Raw genomic sequence first — 20,408 nt, 5'->3', positions numbered from 1 at the left:
TCATTGTCCCCTCCTCTTGTTCCTAACACTCCCTGTTCTACCGTAAAATCTCAGAGGATGGGCCCGGTGTCCCAGCACCTGAGGAGATGTCTCTGGGTCGGCTCCTGCGGCGTGCCTCCTCCAAAGCCTCGGACCTCCTGACCTTTAACCCCGGAGCAGGGGGCTCGGCGTTGCGCTCGGGAATCGATGGCGAGATCATCTTTTCCAAAAATAATGTCTGTGTTCACCCTGCAGAGCCACTGCCTGGTCAGGCTGAACACCACCCAGGTCAGACTGGACTGATGTTGAAACTGTGTTGGGGCTGCAACAACTAATTGATTATTAATGAATGCATGATTACTAAATTAATTGGCAAGTATTTTGATGAATGATTGCACAGTTTTTTTTTTAATATAATAAAAACAATTTATTTGATTTAAGCTTCTTAAATTTAAATATATGAGAAAATGAATCAACAGATTAATCGATAAGGAAAATAAGCATTGGTACATTATGGAAACAATGCATAGATTTATCTGTATCATAAAATGTCTTGTTTTTAAATGCATCTGGTATGCAGAGTGAAATCATTTTAATTATTTGTTTTATTTATGCCTGTGCCGGAAATGCTGTTCCAGCTTTATGTTTTTCTGTGTGACAGGCCTGTGTTGCTGGCTGATTTTTTTTCAAATTCAAACAGAATTGCTCATCTCTTATTACCTGTGATTGTCCTTCTGTCTGTGTACTCTGGGAGGTTCCGACTCACCATTCAGGTTTCTGTCTGAGTCGTCATCTTTCCGTGGACTCATATCTTCTTATGTTTCATGTTTGTTTTAAACCTCCAACTGCCATCTGCTTGTAAATCATTTTATCCTCCCCTGTCGCTTAACCTGAATACTCTCATTGTATTTTTTGTCAAGTGAATATGGTCTATGTTGCCCCCTGTAGGCTACCTGTGTGTGCATGTGGAGAAGGACGAGAGCCTTGGCTCCACTCTGATTCTCACCTGGGTGCCAAATTCCCGCATCCAGAGGCAGGATGAGGAGGCGCTGCGCTTCATCACCCCCGAGAGCTCCCCTGTACGCAGGAATGCACGCCGCCGAGGCAGACGGTGGGGAAACTCGATTCTGAAAATGTCATGCATTCAAACAGATTATTTTGAATCCTTAATTTAGTTATATTAAAGGAGACATATTATACCCTATTTCTACAAGTCAATGTAGTTCCCTGGTGTCCTAATGAACATGTCTGTGACATGCTTTGGTCAAAATACTAATAAATCTCTTTAAATGCAAATTAGACATAATTTGCTGACTAGAGCGGGGACATTGCCGCCATATGTAAAATGTATCCACTGGACACGTAAATCCTCTGAGGCTGGGAGTTTGTGTAGAACTCTGTGCTGCACTGTGCAGCCAAGAATAGAACACTTTGCATACTTCCACTCTTCTGGATACTATTGCCCTTGCCAGCAAGTCTTTTTAGGGATAAAGCGGAGCTCTGTGAGACAACAATTCCAGGAATGTCTCATTGTGACGTCACAATGAGTGCGGAAGTCAACATTGTGTTTTATCTCCTGTACTTAGACTGAAGCGGACCACAAAAACATGACTGACACATCTTTATTCACACTTTGCCTACTCGTAGGGCCTCCAGAGTCCCAAACATAAGTATTAAAATTATTAAAAAGTTGATTTTGCATCATATGTCCCCTTTAAAATCAAGACAATGTGTCTTGCTTCAAAATGCTTCTTCCGCTTTATCCTCCACTTGAGGGTTGCCGAGGGAGTTGGAACCAGTCCCAGCTGACATAGGGTGAAAGGTGGGGTGCACTCAGGGAGAACGTGCAAACTGCGAACCATGTGGGGCTTCAAATCAATTGATATTTATAATTATCACATACATCAGATATTTACAAATGACAGTTTTCTCCTTGGTGAAACATGAATAAAATGTATACATATACATAATACTGACGATGTTTCAAACCTGCCCCTCTGCGCAGACCTAACTCGCGTCCTCGAGTGGCCCAGGAGGAAGACGAGGATGAAGAGAGGAACATTACCAGCAGCACCTCTACAGACAGCCAGAGCCTGGCGGTTGAGGCTGGAGTGGACGTCTCCTCACACCAGCAGCAGCTGCACTCGGCTGGGGACGAGGGGGACGAGGGCTCCTGTGAGCTCTCTGATGAAGTGAGCAGGGACAGCACCATGGGTTCTGACTCGGACACCTTCTCCTCCCCTTTCTGCTTGTCTCCTGTCAGCGAGGCCCTCTGTGAAAGCAGCGGCTCTGTGTTCCTGGACAATGAAAGCAGGTCAGTGAGAACAAGTGAAATTGGCATTCCTTATCTAAACTCTTACTCTTAACACAAAGTAAAAAATAAGTATTTGATTTTGGAAACCATTTTTGAGAAGTCAGAGGAGTTTTCTATCCAGAAAAAGGAATTTATGTAGTTGGACCTGACTGAGAGGTTACTTGTGTACACTGGTAGTGCAGGGGCAGGTGGGGAAAAGAAGCATTTATCCTGTCACACTGCTGATGAATGCAGAGTAGAATTTCCTTCTGAAACTTTTCAAGGGTGTGAATTTATTTGACAATGGTTTTAATGTAACAGACACTTGTTAATTTCATATCTGCTTCAGTTCTGATTTGACCGTGGTCTTTCTGTGTGGAGTTTGCAGGTTCTCTTTTTCTCCTACAGTCCAATTACTGTTTGGTTAAGTTATATAGAGACCCTGAATTAAGCTTAAGGGTGAATGCGAGTATGAATGTTTGTTTTTTCCCCCCGTTGGCTCTGTGATTGGCTTGTGACGTGTCCAGTCTGTACCCTGCCAAATGTCAGCTTGGGATCCAGTTTGGAGATTTATAACACTATAGCCATGCAGCATAAAGTAAATAAAGTGATCTGTGGTCTTGGTTTAAACCTTGCAACAGAACTTGTAGCATCACAGAAAGATTTTGCCAATCACATGACAGTTCAGAGAAAACACAGCTTATTCTCTGGTTGTTCCACACACCTACTCCCCTCGGTTGTTCCACACACCTACTCCCCCCCCTAGAATTAATGATCCTCCAGTACTGGCAACAACATCTGCAACAAAAGCTTAAAAAAGGAAGGAGTCTAAAAGAGAGTCAGTCAATAATTGCCAGAACACCGAGAGCAAACTAAGCAATAAGCTGTTTTTCCAACAAACTTGCCTACTGCAGCTTTTAAGGATAAGATAGTAAAAGGGGTGGATCTCTCTTTGAAAACAGGTCATGTATTTGCTTTGCAATGTGGTTGTTTTCATTAAAAATGGAATAAAAAACAAATAAATAAACCGTGAAAAGATTCCTCTTGTAGCATAATAATTCAGATGTCAAGTTGTTCCACAAGATTTGACGTGGACTATTATATGGGGGTTGTATCCACCACTACAACCTTCCACAAGGTGGAGCCAAACAGAAAAGAATGGATGCCTGAAGAGTCACTGACACTCTTTGGCCACATGGTGGCTTCCTGCACTATGTGAACAGCAGAGATGGCTTGAACAGAGGCCGTGAAGTGTTGTCAGACTTCAAAGTGGCTTTTCTTATTTAAAACAGATCTCAATCGTGTTTTATGCCATAGATGGCACAAAATAAGTAAAGAACCGGAGACCTCGGCATTTCCAGTGCACTTTCTCTAATCAAGAGAGCCATCTGGACAGTGACTGTGTTAGACATTTGACTTTATGATTCCCCCCGTGGTCATTTCCTCATGCAGCTATTTGGTCTGACATGTTGCCCAGAATGTGCGAGTCTGTTTTAGTGTGTGTGTTGAGGGGAGAGAGAGGGAGAGTTGGTGTGTGTTTAAGCCTCTTTTAACCACTCTCAGACCCCAGCTTGCTGTAAGTGCAGTCAGTGTGTGACTTGGCAAGGCTCTGAGCTTCACAGCTTCTAACCTTTACTCTGTCCTTCTCTTCCTGCTCTCCTCTGTGCTTCACTCACTCACTGTTAGGGCCTCTCCAGCTCTCTGGCACTAACATCCATCCGCCTCTCTGCCTGTTTTTCCCCTTCTCCTCTTAGTTGCCGCCTCTGTCTCTGTCTGTCCATTCCATTCACTCTTCATCCTGTATTTTTCCTCTTGGTTGTTCGCTCTGTTTTTCTCGATATTGTTTCTTTCGGCATATCCAGCTCTCAAATATCTTGCCCTCCTCCCCTTGCCTTGCTAGAGTCTATGTGAAGCCCTTTGATTCCCGGTGCTCCTGGGGTTGTTGTGCTGTGCTGAATGTCAGCTCTCCGGATTAGAGGACTGAAGAGACCGGAGCAGCAGCCAAAACCCTGGAACCCACTCAATCTCTATTTCTCTCCCTCTCTCTTTCTTGCTTTAATTGACACTGTTAAGGGGCCAGAAACTGGAAACATGTCACTTGGAATCACTCAAAGAGAAAGAACTGCATATGGGAGTGCAAGAGTGGATGAAAAGGGGAGAGGAAGAGGAGAATGGTGGGAGAGGAAAATCCACAGCACTCTCTATCAAGCTTCTTACATTGTTTGAAAGCTCAACAGCAGTTTATTAAGCTACTTTTGATTGTTTTTGTGCTGCCAAATTATATCTCAGTTCTGTGACTTTCACATGCAGAAAAAACACAACTTTTTAATCCAAAAGTGAAAAAAGAAACCTTTGCACCCAGTGTCCTGGCCCTCTTTTTCAATGATTCTTAACAAGTAGAAACTTGAGTTGATGTAACACATGTTTAATACCAAGGTGTCCACAGGGTCTTAAAAGTATTAAAAGTTGCTAAATCAATTTTGGGAAAATTAAGGCCCTTAAGACGTATTAAAAAGTCTTAATTGCGATTTCATGAGGATTAACTGCAGGATTCCTGCTTATACCCTGAATACATTTCTCAAAAAATCGACCTGCACTGACCACTTTCCAGAGTTTGCCCTCAGAGCCTACATCACCTCTTTCACCTGATCGTCATCTCTTTGTTCGGTACAGAGATTAGTCAAAGAGCCCGGTAGCCCCTTGAGGCCTGTAGCACTTGGTCCTGGTTCTCAGGGTGACCTGGCAGCACCTTCCCCCAGGGTAAAGAGGTGTTATGAAGAGCCTCAGGGCAGTTTGATCTCTCCTTGGCCTTATGAGACATGTCAGGTACAGGAGCCTGGCTTGTTTACATAATGTATTCTGTGTACACTTTATGAGGAGACTTCTGTCTATAGTACATGTTAATCATTTGTTCAGTTTTTGCTTGAATGCAGCACAGCGGGCAGTCTGTGTTGTAATGACAAGGAATCGGCACGGCACAGCCAGCTGCTTTTCAACTGTGTTTCATTTTGCACATTTATTTCACCGCAGAGAAATTTACACTCATTTTAAGATGTATTGCATATGTTGCATGCTAGTAAGAAGACTGCTGTAAATGTGCTGATAAACACACGGAGCTTGACAGTCACTGGCATCATGAAAAAGTGAGAACAGTAGTCCTTTAAAAAAGAGCTCCTCCACATTTCAGATTGCTTAACTCTCTGAACAGAGCCCCAGTCTCCACCTATTCCACAGTCTGGTCTGTGGCATGATACATGAGACAGAGAGCAGTAAATCACCAGATAGCAGAGGAAACTGTGCAGCTTGGATTGATCAGCCATGTTATTTTCCCATCTGCTAACAGGGAAATGATTAGCTGGACATGATTGATTCAGGGTGTAATAGATTAGACCTGGCCTGCCTCCCTCATCTCTTCAAAATGCCCACATGCCAATTGTGTTTGCCTGTAAAACTCTTGTAAACAGGTGATTGATTTCGAAGCAAAGAGATGTGCCACTTGTGTGAAAGGAGGTCGAAATGGTTCTTGTGGGGTACGTATTCAAGTAATATGTGTGTGTGTCGTAGTAAGTGGTACACAGCTTAATTTAGATGTGTGCTTCTTGGATATCGGTTGCTTTAGCTCATTTCTGTGTTGGTCTGTTTCTCAGTGTTAACATGTCTTGAGACGTGTATGAGAGCGCATGATGGTCATTAGCTATGGTGTGAGAGCGATGTGTGAGTGTGTGTGCGTGTTGATGAAAGACAAACATGCCACTAAGTCAGTTTTTGTTATAATTGCAGAGTCTGTTTGTGTTTGCTGTGGCACAGGGTGTGTGTTTGTGTCAGCCACATATACTATTTAGTCTGTTTTGTCCCATGTGTGAGTCCACTAATATTTATAAAGGTGGGTAGAAGTGTGTGTTCTTTGTGTGTGTGTGTGTGTGTACTTCTGCAGCAGAGGAACCATCAGATCAGGTTTCGGTGCCGGGAACAACATGCTGGCCATGGGGGAATGACAGGGGAAAATGGACGGCAGAGAGTGTGATTTGTGTGTGTACAAATTTGTGTGTGTGCATGTGTGCATGTGTGTGTCCTAAGAAGCCTCCATGCATTCCTCCCATTCTCAGTGTCTTGGAGGAACCATATTGAGACACTAAACAACAGGCCAGAACTAAGCTGGGGATAATCCCATATGTCTGCACGGTTATCACTGGCTAAACGCTGCAGGCTACTGTCTACATATTATTTATTACCAATGTACTTGAGTAGATCAGTATCCGAATATGAGACGCAAGAATGGAGAGATTTTTACACAGATGGGATCACTCCTTTCATGGAAAATATGACTCACTTCCCCCAGTTAAGCTATAATTTAACATCCTAATTCATAAAAAGTAATTCACCTTTTTTCTTCTTCTTCTTTTTTTTTTGTAATTGCCAGAGAGCTCTGTGATGAGACCATGACCCACTCGGCTAGTTCCGCCTCCAGCCTTGACAGCCATGTCCCGTTCGAGAACAGCGGCCAGTTGCAGAGCATGCGGTGGGAGGAGCAGCAGAAGGTGCTGGCTCTGGAGCAGTTGTGCGGTGTTTTCAGGGTGGACCTGGGTCACATGAGGTCGCTGAGACTCTTCTTCAGGTCAGCGGGGTGTGCAAAAGGTCATGGGGTCATGTGGGGTCACCTCATCACACTTATGTTCTGGGCACCACACTATGGATAATGGCAAGGATTACATATCTATAGAGAGAAAGAGAAAGTAAGCCAACTGCAAAATTGCAAGAGAAGTGATTAATTTTGTGTTTGACTTGGGCCATTGCACACGAATTAACTAAAGGTGCATTCATAGCTTTTCTCTGTGAAGGAGGTACCTGCGGACAGACTGGTGATGACATGACAGAAAATCATGGACAATGTTTCACACAAACACTGTAAAAATCAGGGGCACTTTTAGCCATAAAAGCCTCACTGTGCCAGAGAGCAGCACAGGAGGTCATTCCTCCCTACCACTATCAGTCTTTTGAACTCCTCTACTTAAATATACTATACCACCACTTTAACATATGTTGGCACCATTTATCAATGTGCTAAATTTTTGGTCCCCAACTGCATTTTAACTTTTTAATTTTGAGACTTTTACTTGTTTTATCTATAACTTGTTTTATTGTGTAGGATTGTATATTGTTTACATAGCTACAAGTGTCGTAATGATGCTACAAAACTAAATAAAGTTCCATTTGTCTGTCAACCACACGATTCCTGTAGGATGTGTGTGTGTGTGTGTATTAACGCAGTGATTTTCTTGTCTTTGTTATTCATGATGTGGCTGCAGTGATGAGGCGTGTACCAGTGGTCAGCTGGTGATAGCGAGCAGAGAGAGCCAGTATAAGATCCTCCACTTTCATCATGCTGGACTGGACAAGCTGGCTGAGGTCTTCCAACAGTGGAAGTGCTGCAGGGAAACTCAACTGAAAGACCAGGTTGGATTACAATCCAAAATCCTGTTTGGCTTTTCAGCCATGCCTTCAGTTTTTACATCTGTTGTCTTTTTTTTGCTACATCAGGTGTCGGATGAGAAATCCTGCATGCAGTTTTCCATCCAGAGGGCCACCCTGCCATCAGCGGAAACCCACCCAGAGGAGAGGCTCTATCGGCGGCTGGATGTCACCACCTGGCTACGCCATCTCAACCACACCGGGCAGGTAGAGGAGGAGTATAAGCTACGCAAGGTATGTCTGGGGATGCATGTGACTTTTTTCACAATGTTTTGACTAGGCATGAGATGGTATGAGATTCCAAAGGTATGATAGTCTATCACAGTATTGTGATTACAGCTACAAAATGTCTCCTTGTTTGGCTATCATCCCATGGGAAACACATCTGAGTTACTGCTTGCACCAACCTGGAGGGGGTTTGGTGGGGTCATGCAATGTAACACACAACATGAGTGATTTCTGCACTTTGTTTTTAGTCATTAAAAACAGCTCATACCTTAGGCACGGTATGACTTAAGCTGTCACTTTTTTAATATTGTGGTATACTTTGAAACCAGTAACTCAGTCAGGAAAATACACAGACTGGCCTATTGTGCCATTTCTCCTGCTGATATCCATACAATCCAATGTCACATTTTCTTGGTTTTCCTTTCAATCTGACTTGCTCAAAGTCAGCTCCACAGTTTGTGGCTTTCAGTTTTAATCAGCTCCTCCACTCTGTAAACAAAGAGAGCGTTGGTCTTGGTCGATGCCTTCCCGTGAGTCATTTCAGTTCCCTGAGATTGACTCAAATCAAGATTCACCATCTTACTGAAATGAGTCAGTGGCAGTTTGACTGTGACGGAGGCAGAGTAAACGGTGTTTATCAATTTTTCAGTTTCAGTTTTGCAACATTTTGCAAAACTTGTTAAATAATACAGCCACTGTCCTTTGCTCAGGCAATAGCTTGCATTCTTATGTGTGTGATATTGTGGCCCCTGTTTGCCCTCTGAACATTTGAGAACACTCCCTTTGAGCTCACTCCGCTTGCTCACCTCCCACTTTTCACCAGGCTATTTTCTTCGGTGGTATTGACCCATCTATCCGTGGCGAAGTGTGGCCCTTTCTGCTCCACTATTACAGCTACGACTCCACCTCCCAGGAGAGGGAGGCATGGAGACTGCAGAAACGCACCGACTATCATGACATCCAGCAGAGGAGGTGAGGCTAAAAAAGGAAATTTATAATAAGTACACAGTATAAGCATTAGTTAAGCATCAATAAATATTGAATTCATCATTTATAACATGAATACTCATTAGTATGTAGTATATAAACAGCTATAAATGTTTTACTTGTCCAAATAGCTGCTGTACTCAAGCAGCCAATCGGCATCCACCTCCAGCAAACGAGCTCTTTGATCGACTTACAAGGCATTGCTCTCTCACCTCTCTCTGTGTGTCCAGCAGTCGATCAGTACATGCTAACACTTCAGCACATGAGTAAAACTACATACTCATGAGTATTCATACGTTATAAATGATAAATTCAATATTTATTAATGCTTAAATGATACTAAGAGTGCGTACTTATTATAAAATGTTACCGAAATGAAAACTGACAGACAAGCAATAAGTTAAGACTTTTTGGATCTATTCATTTTTTAAAGTCTGACTAAGGCACGGCAGTAGTTTTGACACAGATAAACTGTCATGTGGCGGCAGTACCAGCTGCCAAATGCTCACTCACTCAAACATACAACCATATGTGACTCCATTGTGGCTTTTCATCGCAGGCGCTGAGCAATCAATAGGCACAATCAGGGAGGTGTTAAGGGGAGGTGCTGGGTGTGAAATAAAAGGTCTCTGGAGAAATAACATGTCAGCGCACATCAGATCATACTCTGGTGAAACGCAGCTCTGGTGCACACAGATGAGCACATGTACACATGTCACACGCTTAAGCACTTACGCCGGTCTTAAACTGCACTCCACCATCTGAAGGCTAAGCATGCACATACTTTAACATGTTGTGCCATGCTCTCTGTAATGAATATGATAATTGGACTGGTTTCCTCTCTATGGCCTATTAACATTTTAGTACATCAGAAGTTCTTATTGAAGTCAGGTAATTAGAGCCCTTGTTCTAACTCTGATATGGATTCCTTTTAAAGACCATCTGATGCAAGCAACCTTCAGGGCCACTGGTTGATCATTAGGTCTAAGGATACGTGTCTGTGGTTTCCTTCTCATCTCCTCACCCTTGTTTCCTCCCTTAGCTGTACAAAATGGAGGCAGTGCAGTTGTAACGAGTAACTACACTTTTGCAGAACCACATATTGGATTATTGCAGGCATAAGCCAGCAGATGAAAAAGTGAGTGGGATTAATATAAGTGACAGAGAAAAATGCTGAGAATGTTTTCATTGTAGAGAAAATGGTACAGATTCAATGATATTTAAGCATTTCAATGAGATAATCTTTCTTAATATTGACTGGCTTTTTTGTTTTGTCAATTTATCTTTCTGCCATACCAGAGTATGCTGTAAATCTAATGTTTGGGATATATTTGGAATTGAATACATGCTGCATGCTTGACAAAATGTCCTTGGCAGGCAACATGAACAAAAAGGGCTTCTTTATATATATATATATGTATATATATATATATATATATATAGTTTTTGGTTTTGAACATAAAACTTCAAGGATACAATATGCACACACCAACTGCAAGTTTTTATTTTCATTATCATGTTTTTCATAATTCAATTTGAACATCTTGACTTCTTTGTGTCTTGCTTTGTCTGACTAAAGGAGGTTAACTTTTGACAGTATCAAAATGATAACTGATAAAACTAATATCTACTTATTGTATCAGTTTCAGAGCATTTTGTCTTTTCCATTCTGAATTTTTGAGCTCAAAGATAAGAAATCAGATTTCTAACTTCCTTTATGGCGTCAGTAACGGTAACATTTTCAACTTAAGTTGAGGAATCCGTCATGTGGGTCATTTGCTGTGGTTTTATTTTACTATTCTGTGCCATTTGATTGTGTGTTATGCTCTTTTTCCTTGTTGTTTATGGATTTTAATGTTATTGTACAGCACTATTGTCCATCCCAGTTGCTGTATAGATAAAATTGGATTGGATTTTGTGCTTTTAAAGATCAAACTTTAGCTACTAGCTGTAGTCAGTGGGTGTTTGTATTTCCCTGCAATGAATTAAAATAAAACCATTAGTAAAGGGCAGTGGTAAATGTTTTTATGTAAACCGAGTCTTGATGTTGCCTTAGCTTCCTAGCCTCAGAAATATTAAGTGTTGAAAACACGAGGTGAACTCCTGAGTAAAACATCCTCCAGAGAGAGCAGAGTAGAAAGGCGGCACAGTGACACAAACACACGGCACTGAAACTAAACAGTTGCGTGGCATTGCATCAGGTGTGTGCTTATTATTCCTGGTGGGGCCACATGGAAAACAAACAGTGTTAATTAAATCCCCTCTGCTTGTTAGGACTTGAGTACATTAGTGCCATACACAGAATACAGTGCTAATACAGTCCCTAACATTTAGAGGCATGGCTGGGGGTTTTATGATTGTGGTGTTTTCCTCAGTGGGGTGATTCGTGGTGAAATGGCCCTTCAGTCTACTGCCTGCCCACCCACACATTTCTCTGTTTGTTGTCAGCTCACTATTAGTTTTTTTTTTTTTTTACACCAGTGTAACATTTAAGTTAAAGAATATTTTATTATTTTCTCCGTAGAGATTATGTAGTAAAAAGTTAACTTTGGAAACCACTCAAGAACAGCTGCAATTTTCTTGTATTATACTTCTAACTTTTACATTTCTGTCCATTGTTTCCCCCAGATTGTCAATGAGCCCAGAGGAGCACAGTGAGTTCTGGAGAAAGGTCCAGTTCACAGTAGATAAAGATGTGGTGAGGACAGACCGCAGCAACCACTACTTCAGAGGAGAGAATAATCCCAATGTGGAGATCATGAGGTTAGATACTTTTCTCTTGATTTCCCCTTTATTTTCCCCTTCTTTTTGCCCCCCCCCACACACACACACACACTCATGATATCTGTTTCTTTTGTCCTCTCTCTGTGTCGCTGTCTCTGCGTCCATCCTTATCTTTGCCATTCCTCGGCCCTACAAAAAGGCGTACCAATTAACTTCATATTCTAAACTTATTTAGACCGTGTCTAACCCGTCCGATGTACTTTCGATGCATAGGCTGAGCTAATGACTTTCTAGATTATGAGGAACAACAGGATTTAAACTGCACAATTGTTTAGTGAATAGTTTGTCTTGTGCTGTTTGTGGGGCAGAGTGAGAGCCGTGCTGCACATGTTCAAATGTAGGGCCCTTAGTTCATGCATCTTCTGTTATCTGTTGTTCTGATATGTTGCAGATTAACTGACGGTGGCATCCTTGTATCTTTTCTATCTTATTTTCAACTGACAAAACCACTGCAAAGTCTGGTTCTGCAACCTGACTAGCAACTCCGAGTTTACTTCCTAGTTTTTGCAAACGACATTGGTTCACTCCTTTTATTAAAATTGCACTTAAATTTTAAATACATCCTCAGGGTTTTCTCTTTGTTTGTTCAACACTTGCTTATCACAAGGGCTGCCAGGGAAGTTTTCTTCAAAGTAGTTACCATAGACCAAAAAAAAAAGGAAAGGAAAAAAAGAAAGATCATTAATTATCTCCCTAGTTACCAGAAGAGTTGGCATAGCAACCTCTAAGCGGAGCTCGTCGTGTTTTTCTGGGCATTAGCAGCAATGCAGAAACACATGTTGGATCATTCAGAGTGTTTGGGTGGGACCATACTTTTCAGTGGTTTGGCAGAGCTGCAGGGTCGTGAACATTTCTATAGAAGAGAAATTAAAATGTTTATGATGTTTTATTGCCCCGTCATGTCAGTGTGTGTTTTCTGCTGCGATGTTAACCTCAGCACTAAGATGTCCATGGCTGTTCTTGCCCCAGGCGAATTCTGCTCAACTATGCAGTCTTTAATCCAGACATGGGCTACTGCCAGGGCATGTCTGACTTGGTGGCCCCCCTGCTCACTGAGGTCCAGGATGAAAGCGACACCTTCTGGTGTTTTGTTGGCCTCATGGAGAACACCATCTTCATCAGCTCACCGCGGGATGAGGACATGGAGAGGCAGCTGGTAGGATTTGATCTTGAGAAAATGACAAATTATATCATCGATGTGAAATAAAGGTGCCAGTATACTCAGTGCAACGTTTAATTCTTGCATCAATGAAATTAATATATGTGAAACGTACACCATTTTTTGTTTACAATCATTATTTTAAATAACATGATTATTGTGTCTCTCACCCTTTCATTAAGAGCAGGCTTTTTACCCCCATCTTCAAATTTACCAGTTTGTCAAACTACTATTTAATTTCTGACATGTTGTTACATTTATGTGCGGGAACCTACTCTGAAAACAGTGTCAGGGGTAATTGTAGAAGGCGGAGGCTCACAACAAACAAGCTGATTTGTGGATTCAGTTTATCATTTTACAAGCAAAGCTTTAATCTACATTTTAGAGCTGCAACTAACGATTATTTTAGTAATCGATTAATCTGTCGATTCTTTTCTCGATCAATTGCTTGGTCCATAAAATGTTGTTGATCAGTGTTTGTCAAACCTGGAAATGATGATGTTCACGAGTGTCTTGTTTTGTCCACAAACCAAAATGATTCAGTTTGAATGATTTCTTTGTTATATGGAGAAAAGGAACGAAGATTGTTTTAATAATGAAAAAAGCTTCAAACCGATTAATCGATTAATTGTTTCAGCTCTACTACATTTCGGCATACAGTAGTTTTGCCACAGGGGATCTACTAGCACTAATTCTCCAAGACATCTTATATCTTCACCCATCTTTTCTGTCCATTCTCAATTTAAGTTTAATTTCACACTAATTAAACAGATGTAGTGGTTTATTTACACTGGCAGTGTGCTGAAATTGATCCACTTTTCCTGATTCTCCTTTTAACTTTAGTTGACATTGTGGTTTTGCTAAACGTGATTCTGCTTCCGAGACGCCATATGCTGTAAGTTATACTTACAGGCCGTATAAGTATAAAGAGAAAGAGATGGAGAAGCCTTAAATATTACTAGAAAATACTGGACTGCATGTGTGTGTTCTCTAGATGTACCTGCGGGAGCTGCTGCGTCTCATGCTGCCCCGCTTCCACCAGCACCTGACCAGGCTCGGGGAGGACGGCCTCCAGCTGCTCTTCTGCCACCGCTGGATCCTGCTCTGCTTCAAACGAGAATTCCCAGACACGGAGGCTCTGCGTATGTGGGAGGCCTGCTGGGCACACTACCAGGTCGGGACAAAGTCTGCACAGCTCCTTTGCATACACCACTTTGTTAAAAAGAACTAACTGCATATGTGACGGCATGTGGCCGTTGGGTTCCATTTCAGTACAGCTATGCAGTGTTTGATGGTTTTTCTTTTAGAATGCAGAAGTTAATTGTTAGCATGTAGCATCACAACAGACTGTTGTTACTTTTGAAATGTCATGTGTTTTCCTCTTAGTCCAGGAGAGATTAAAGAGTTGGATTCAACAGTGATTAGATTAGATTTCATAAAATCCTCATTCCAGTCTTACTATAAAAATGCTGGTGCTTTTGAAATACAAAATCTTTTCTTCGAAACCCCACCGTATGATCGTCCAGTAACTGTTTCTGTTGTATTCACTGGCAGAACTTAGCACCTGTCTTTCCTGTCTTTGTCATGCCATCTGTTCACACACTGCAGGTTGTTCTGATCTTCAGCTACAGGTGGTGATAGAGGCGATAAGAGATAGGAGACTGAAACCTCACTTTGCATAGCTGAATGTCACAAACTGGATTTTCAATTGATATCTGATGTATCTGTCAGAGGAGGGCAACATCATCATTTATTGTTTGGGTTTTTAGGTTTTTCATTCTTGGCTCTTGTAATCTGATGTTGGTCATGTTGACACAGCTGAACTTATTATATTAGTAGTATTATATTATATTGAAGTTTTATTTTAGGGTTAAAAGCTTTTGATTATTTCCAATGTCAAGCCATTCCAAATCTGTGCACCTTTAACTGAAAAATGACTCATCAAATGGGTTGTGTTCAGGTGGTTTACAGTCTCTATTAACTGCTCCCCTTTGAGTGGGTCTTAATTGTTATAGTTCAGATTTAGTTGAATCACTACCTTTGTGGCAAGGTTATTCACACACTTGAAATCAGTTTGATGAACGAGAAATTGAAAAGAGCATTGAATGTTTTTGCAGTGGTGTCACTGTTATTGGCTTCTTATCCAATATGCAGTGTTCAGAGCTTTACCTCCTCGCCATCCTCTCTCCTTCTCTAAACAGACAGACTATTTCCACCTGTTCCTGTGTGTGGCCATCATCGTTCTCTACGGGGAGGACGTGACAGAACAGCAGCTCGCCACCGACCAAATGTTGCTTCATTTCAGTAACCTCTCCATGCACATGAATGGAGAATTGGTGCTACGTAAGGTATCACTTTACACTTTTCTCTTTCATTTATTAGGACATGTTCAGAGATTTCACGGTAGATGAGTATCCGTACATGAACATGTTAAGGTTTTTTTGGAATGTGTGTGTGTGTGTTTTGTTTTTTTCTTGAGGTATTAATACATTATCAGCACTGACTTTGCCATGGTCTCACCTGCAGGACACTTCTGCTCACTGATAACATGGCTACGTAACAAAAGTACAGAATAAAAAAAGTGCTTAGTAAAAATGTCAGCCTTCCTAAATCTACTACACCTTCACACAGCCATTTCTAGCTATAAATTGAAGTTAAAAACTGGTCTCTCCCTGCTCTAAAGTCCATATACAAAATATCCAATCAGGGAACACGGGGGTTGCTCATCCACTACTTCTTCTGTCAGTAAGTTCAAATGTGTTAACTTTCGATTTCGCACTTACATGGGAGAGTTAATGGTTTACAAACTTCAGTTCTCTGCTGAAAAAGGCTTTCTAGTGGAGGGTTAAAGGAGTAAACATATTCTTAAGATTGTGTGGCCTTAAACAGGTTTAGAGCCTAGGTTTTCCCTTCTGTCCCTGTTGGCAGCCATGTTAGAGCAAGCTCCTCGGCAGGTTTATGGAAAGGGCGGGCAAAGACGCTATTGATCATGTTTCAATACCTCATACAACCACACTTCAAAAAAACATGAGCTATCTCTTTAAAATAATAGAATAATCTGTGATTAACGCGCATGCTCACATTAATTCCTCCACAATCTTCTGTATTACTATATGGGGTTGTGTTTGTATCAAGTGGCCATGTCCAGTGCTGCAGCAAAGCAGCTGTGATGTACTGTGACCTGCCCCGCAGAGGCCTTGAGATGCTGTCGTGCCACGCGGAGGATTTATGATGTGCATCCCTGCTATTGTGTCTGTGCCTGCATCCTCATGTTTATGGATGCTGTGTTAGCACTGCTTCAACCACAGGCATTGAGTTTGTGTTAGCATGCAGGACACACAACTCCTTTTGTTGTTGCCTGAGATTTTGCATGCAGTGTTTCAGGAGCAGGCAGAGCGGCAATGGTCACCTTGACATGCGATAGATTTTCGTTTTCACTGGAGGTCAACTGTCAGTACGTCGACATGATATAAGGAAAAAAGCCTAATTATTGTGTTAAGCCGACTGAAACAGGACTTTTAAAATACTCAGTTATTCAGACTGAAATGGTACTAATTTCTCAAAGTCGGAATAAGACACCTGGATAATTATTATTGCATGTTGTCTATGTTCAGTTAAACCAGGGTTGCATGCAAACTGGCCTGAACTATCTGTGCATACGCCACAGTTCTCATCCCCTCCAGTTTAAATCCAGAAATAATAGCAGAAACTGGTAAGAAAACATAAGATAATAACCATTCTGACAGTCATACTAGACAGAGATAAGACAAAATCAGACACAGGACAATGCAGTCATAAAAATAAAGTCCATAAAATACATGGAATTACACATTAAATACATTAAACTTCCTCAAAGGCCTAACCAGGGGATTACTTTTGGTTAAAAAGTGAGATGGAGTAAGGAAGGAACGAAGGTTTATATCTGTATACAGGAAAAAAAGACATTGATAAAAAAACATTTTCTTTGACTGAGAAGGAGACAATTTTACGCTCTGTCAGCCTAAAAAATGAAATACGTTTACAGTTCATGGATGCTAGCAAAAGTTGCTTGCCATGCCAACAACTAGCTTAACAGGAAACCACCTTACCTAAGAAGCAGAAAGGGCCCTCATTGCCACCTATTGTAGCGGAGGCAGATAAACTTCAAAAAATAAATAGATTCACTGCTTGTGTTTGTTTGCTGGGACAAGAACAGAAGTCCAATGAAATAACGTAGTCGAGCTCAGCTGTGCATGGAAATGTGTTTTAGTCCATATTCATCTCACAGTTAATTTTTTTGTCTGATTCTTATCAGTCCATAGCGCCTTTTACTCTTCTACATTGAGCATTTTTAGTTCATCCTGCCCCCCCCCCCCCCCCCCCCCCCCCTTTCGTCCTGCTCTCCCAGGCCCGCAGCCTTCTCTACCAGTTCCGGCTCCTACCCAGGATTCCATGCAGCCTACATGACCTTTGTAAACTGTGTGGTCCCGGGATGTGGGACAGCCGCTACATCCCCACTGTGGAGTGCTCAGGTGAACACCCAGACTCACAGAGCTGCCCCTATGGAGGCACGTCCACTCCGCAGCCGTCCACACCCTCCCCATCGTCCACACCCTCACCTTCACCAAACCTCACCCCCACAACTCCATCAGAGGGCAAGAAAGGATCCAAAGCCCGGGATATTTTCACTTTCCGTAAACAGTCCTGAGATGGAGTTTTTGGCGGGAGTTGGATTTCGGAACCATTTGCTGCCCTCTGACTCCTCTGTCCAAATCCCCTGCTTCTAGTTCCACTATCTTAATGTGGATTTCCGTCACCTGATCCTTTCCCATGGTGCATTGTGGAACAATGCCTTACTAGAGTGTTATTTCGAACATTGACTGAACCTGAGGATGAGGGAGGATTGCTGTTGGACATTCTGGGGGTCAAGAAGCTGCTTTCCTCTCAGAGCAGAACATGCAATCACCAGCCATTATGTTGGTCTGGAGCTACTTCAGGTTTCCGTCTGCTGCTGCTGGCCTGGCACACATCCCTGGGCTTTGTTAGCAGGAGTCACACAAGAGTCTGAGGCAACCGGCCTGAATTCTCTCCGGCTCTGAGCACAGGTCAAATGAAACGGAACATTCATTCACAGGACCTCTTCCCTCACAATGGGATATTTGTGGACATTTCAAGTCTGAGCATAAACATTTTTAACATCAAAACCACACCCTCGGTGTTGACAGACTCCAGGAATAGGAATATAACAAATTACTGGTACATTTCAGTTTTTTGTTGTTGTTTTTTTCATTTTTCCACAAGTGAATGTTTGCTTTTATATCAACAGTTAGAAATACAGCAGAATATTTAGCAATATTATATGCTTGCATGAAAGATTCTTTCCGTATAGAGGGCACAATATGTTTGCTGGAAAATACACAAAACCCTCCATCAAAACAGACGCAAGAAAGCGTTGACATGACAAAACCATCACCGTCGTTATAGGGCTCTGCATATTTCCTCAACAGAACGAGGTGAGAAACATGATCGGGTTTTTGTTTTTTTTTCATTTTCTCTCTGTTACAAAGGAGGAAGCTCGCCATATGTTTCCTTCTGACAAACTCAGACGCAGATGTTCGTGTTACCTCTCGTGCAGTAGGAGCTCCATCACTTTCACATTAGCATCACGCCGTTTAAAGACGAGTTCCCTGTCAGAGGGTTATGGATGGATGTGACAGCGCCGCCTGCGTTAGCGAGCACAGATCATGTTCGTCTCGACAGTGAAATTGAAGGCCTCCTGTTTTACTTGAAATGTTATCTGCTGTGTTGAATAATGTTAAAGCAGGGTTATGAAAAAAAAAACATCAACACAGTGTTCCACCCTCACCAGAAAAATGAATGATAAGGCACCATCAACACTGAGAGTCAGTCCACAGGAATGTACCTGTCTTCTCACTCCAATGTGAAGTGTGAAGCTCTTGTGTGTATACATGCATGGATGTGTGTGTACGCGTGTGTGTATAAACTGAAGTGACCTCTCAACATCTGGTAATGAGTCGGGAGAACAGCCGTCGAAAGCCCTCCCCTCTGACCAGTCTCTTTAATTATAGCAGTCATCATGGGGAGAAACGGGGAGAGGAATGACGAAAGAAAAGAAAAAAGCTGGCCTTTTAGACTCCTCAGAGAAAACAATCACAAGAGAGACGAGAGAAAAGCGACGATTTAGGCCTCAAACGGGGGGGATATGTGGTGATATGCACCTTGTTGTCGTGATTTGCAATTCCCGAATGGAAAAGATGGCACATGGAGGATTTCCCCCCGGAGCGGAAGAGGAAAGCGAAATTGGTGCTAAAATGTAACATCCTGACCTTCAGTCAGTATCTCTCTCTCTCTCTGCCCCCACTTTCTCCTTTCTCAGTGACACTCAGAACCTTTTTCCTTCTACTTATCACGTGCAGCTGTTCACTGGAAATGCCTGCGGGGTTTTAAGGACTGGTGGCTGCAGTGAAATGAGCAAAGTCAGAGACGTATGATGGAATAATCATTGTGTATGTGTGTGTGTGTGTGTCCTGATAGAGTCGCATTGTCTGCACAGGCACTTGTTAATCACAGGCCTAATTAATGACCACTCCTATTTAAAGGGGGTCGTGACCAATCATCACTGAATGTACCACTGTGTGTTGCTGTTGCTATGACTGTACAAATCACAGGGCAAAAAAGAAGCTTATTCAATGCAGTCATAATTTCATGAAACATTTCTAGAGAGAGTTTTTTCAGCATAGTCACAAATTCTTTCGTCATTAAACGCTGCTGAAGTAAAAAAAAAAAAAAGAAAGAAAATCAACGGTATGCTGTGTATTTTTGTAACGTACTTAAAAGTTGTAGCAATATATGCATGAGGTTTCACAGAAAGAGGCCTTTAAAAACACATTATGTGAATATATTATCATACATTTAAAAGAAATCTAACACTGAGGCTGCAAATGAGGAATAATACATTATTCAGAGGTAAATGGTTGTACATCTAAATTACATGGATTATATTCATACATTTTATCAACCCTGGCTAATATTACTATTTACAAAATCACTGATACCTGCAGGCTCAGCGCGCTCATTTTATAGCTACATATTTCTTCTCTTGTGTGTCTGCATTCATTTGATTACACGCTAAACTGAGGATTCATTTTGTGTCCTGTCTGTTCCGTTAATAGTGAGGTCAAAAAGAACTTTATATATGGACATTGGAGCATAAAAAAACCTGACCCTATCATGAAATTCAGCAGATTTTCTGATTGGTTCTACACTTAAAGACGCGTTCATCCATGGATGGACAAGAGGACAGTATGGGGGTCAGAGGACATGGATGTCAGATAAAAAGAGAAAATAAAATGTCACAAAAGCTGTAAGAAGACCTTATTAATGCTAAATGATCATGAAGAGGTTGCATTGTTTATATAATCATTTTGTGTCTTCTACTGAGAGGACGGAGACTTGTTTCTGCCCCACTGCCCATTTTCCCCATTTTCTCATAATCTCTCCATTATGAGA

At 41.8% G+C, this 20,408-nt stretch overlaps 1 protein-coding gene across 2 annotated transcripts; it reads left to right on the top strand.

The window, feature by feature from the left end:
- Positions 1-86: 86 nt before the first annotated feature.
- Positions 87-17,586, top strand: tbc1d16 (TBC1 domain family, member 16; the record flags this gene model as incomplete). 2 transcript variants are annotated; one of them, XM_083896810.1, is made up of 12 exons in its annotated part: positions 87-267; positions 928-1,090; positions 1,985-2,293; positions 6,693-6,887; positions 7,579-7,726; positions 7,811-7,975; positions 8,793-8,941; positions 11,585-11,719; positions 12,710-12,896; positions 13,894-14,073; positions 15,101-15,247; positions 17,287-17,586. In XM_083896810.1, the coding sequence occupies 12 exons, from the start codon at positions 87-89 to the stop codon at positions 17,584-17,586; spliced, it is 2,259 nt and encodes a 752-aa protein (XP_083752936.1). The 2 variants fall into 2 exon arrangements, with proteins under 2 accessions (XP_083752936.1, XP_083752937.1); XM_083896811.1 differs by having other exon boundaries at positions 1,985-2,297; positions 6,697-6,887.
- Positions 17,587-20,408: the final 2,822 nt, after the last annotated feature.

Source organism: Microchirus variegatus (genome assembly GCF_963457635.1).
Source record: "Microchirus variegatus genome assembly, chromosome: 10".
Classification (NCBI taxonomy): Eukaryota; Metazoa; Chordata; class Actinopteri; order Pleuronectiformes; family Soleidae; genus Microchirus; species Microchirus variegatus.
Note: the sequence above shows the minus strand (reverse complement) of the source record. Positions and strands in the feature narration are given on the sequence as shown.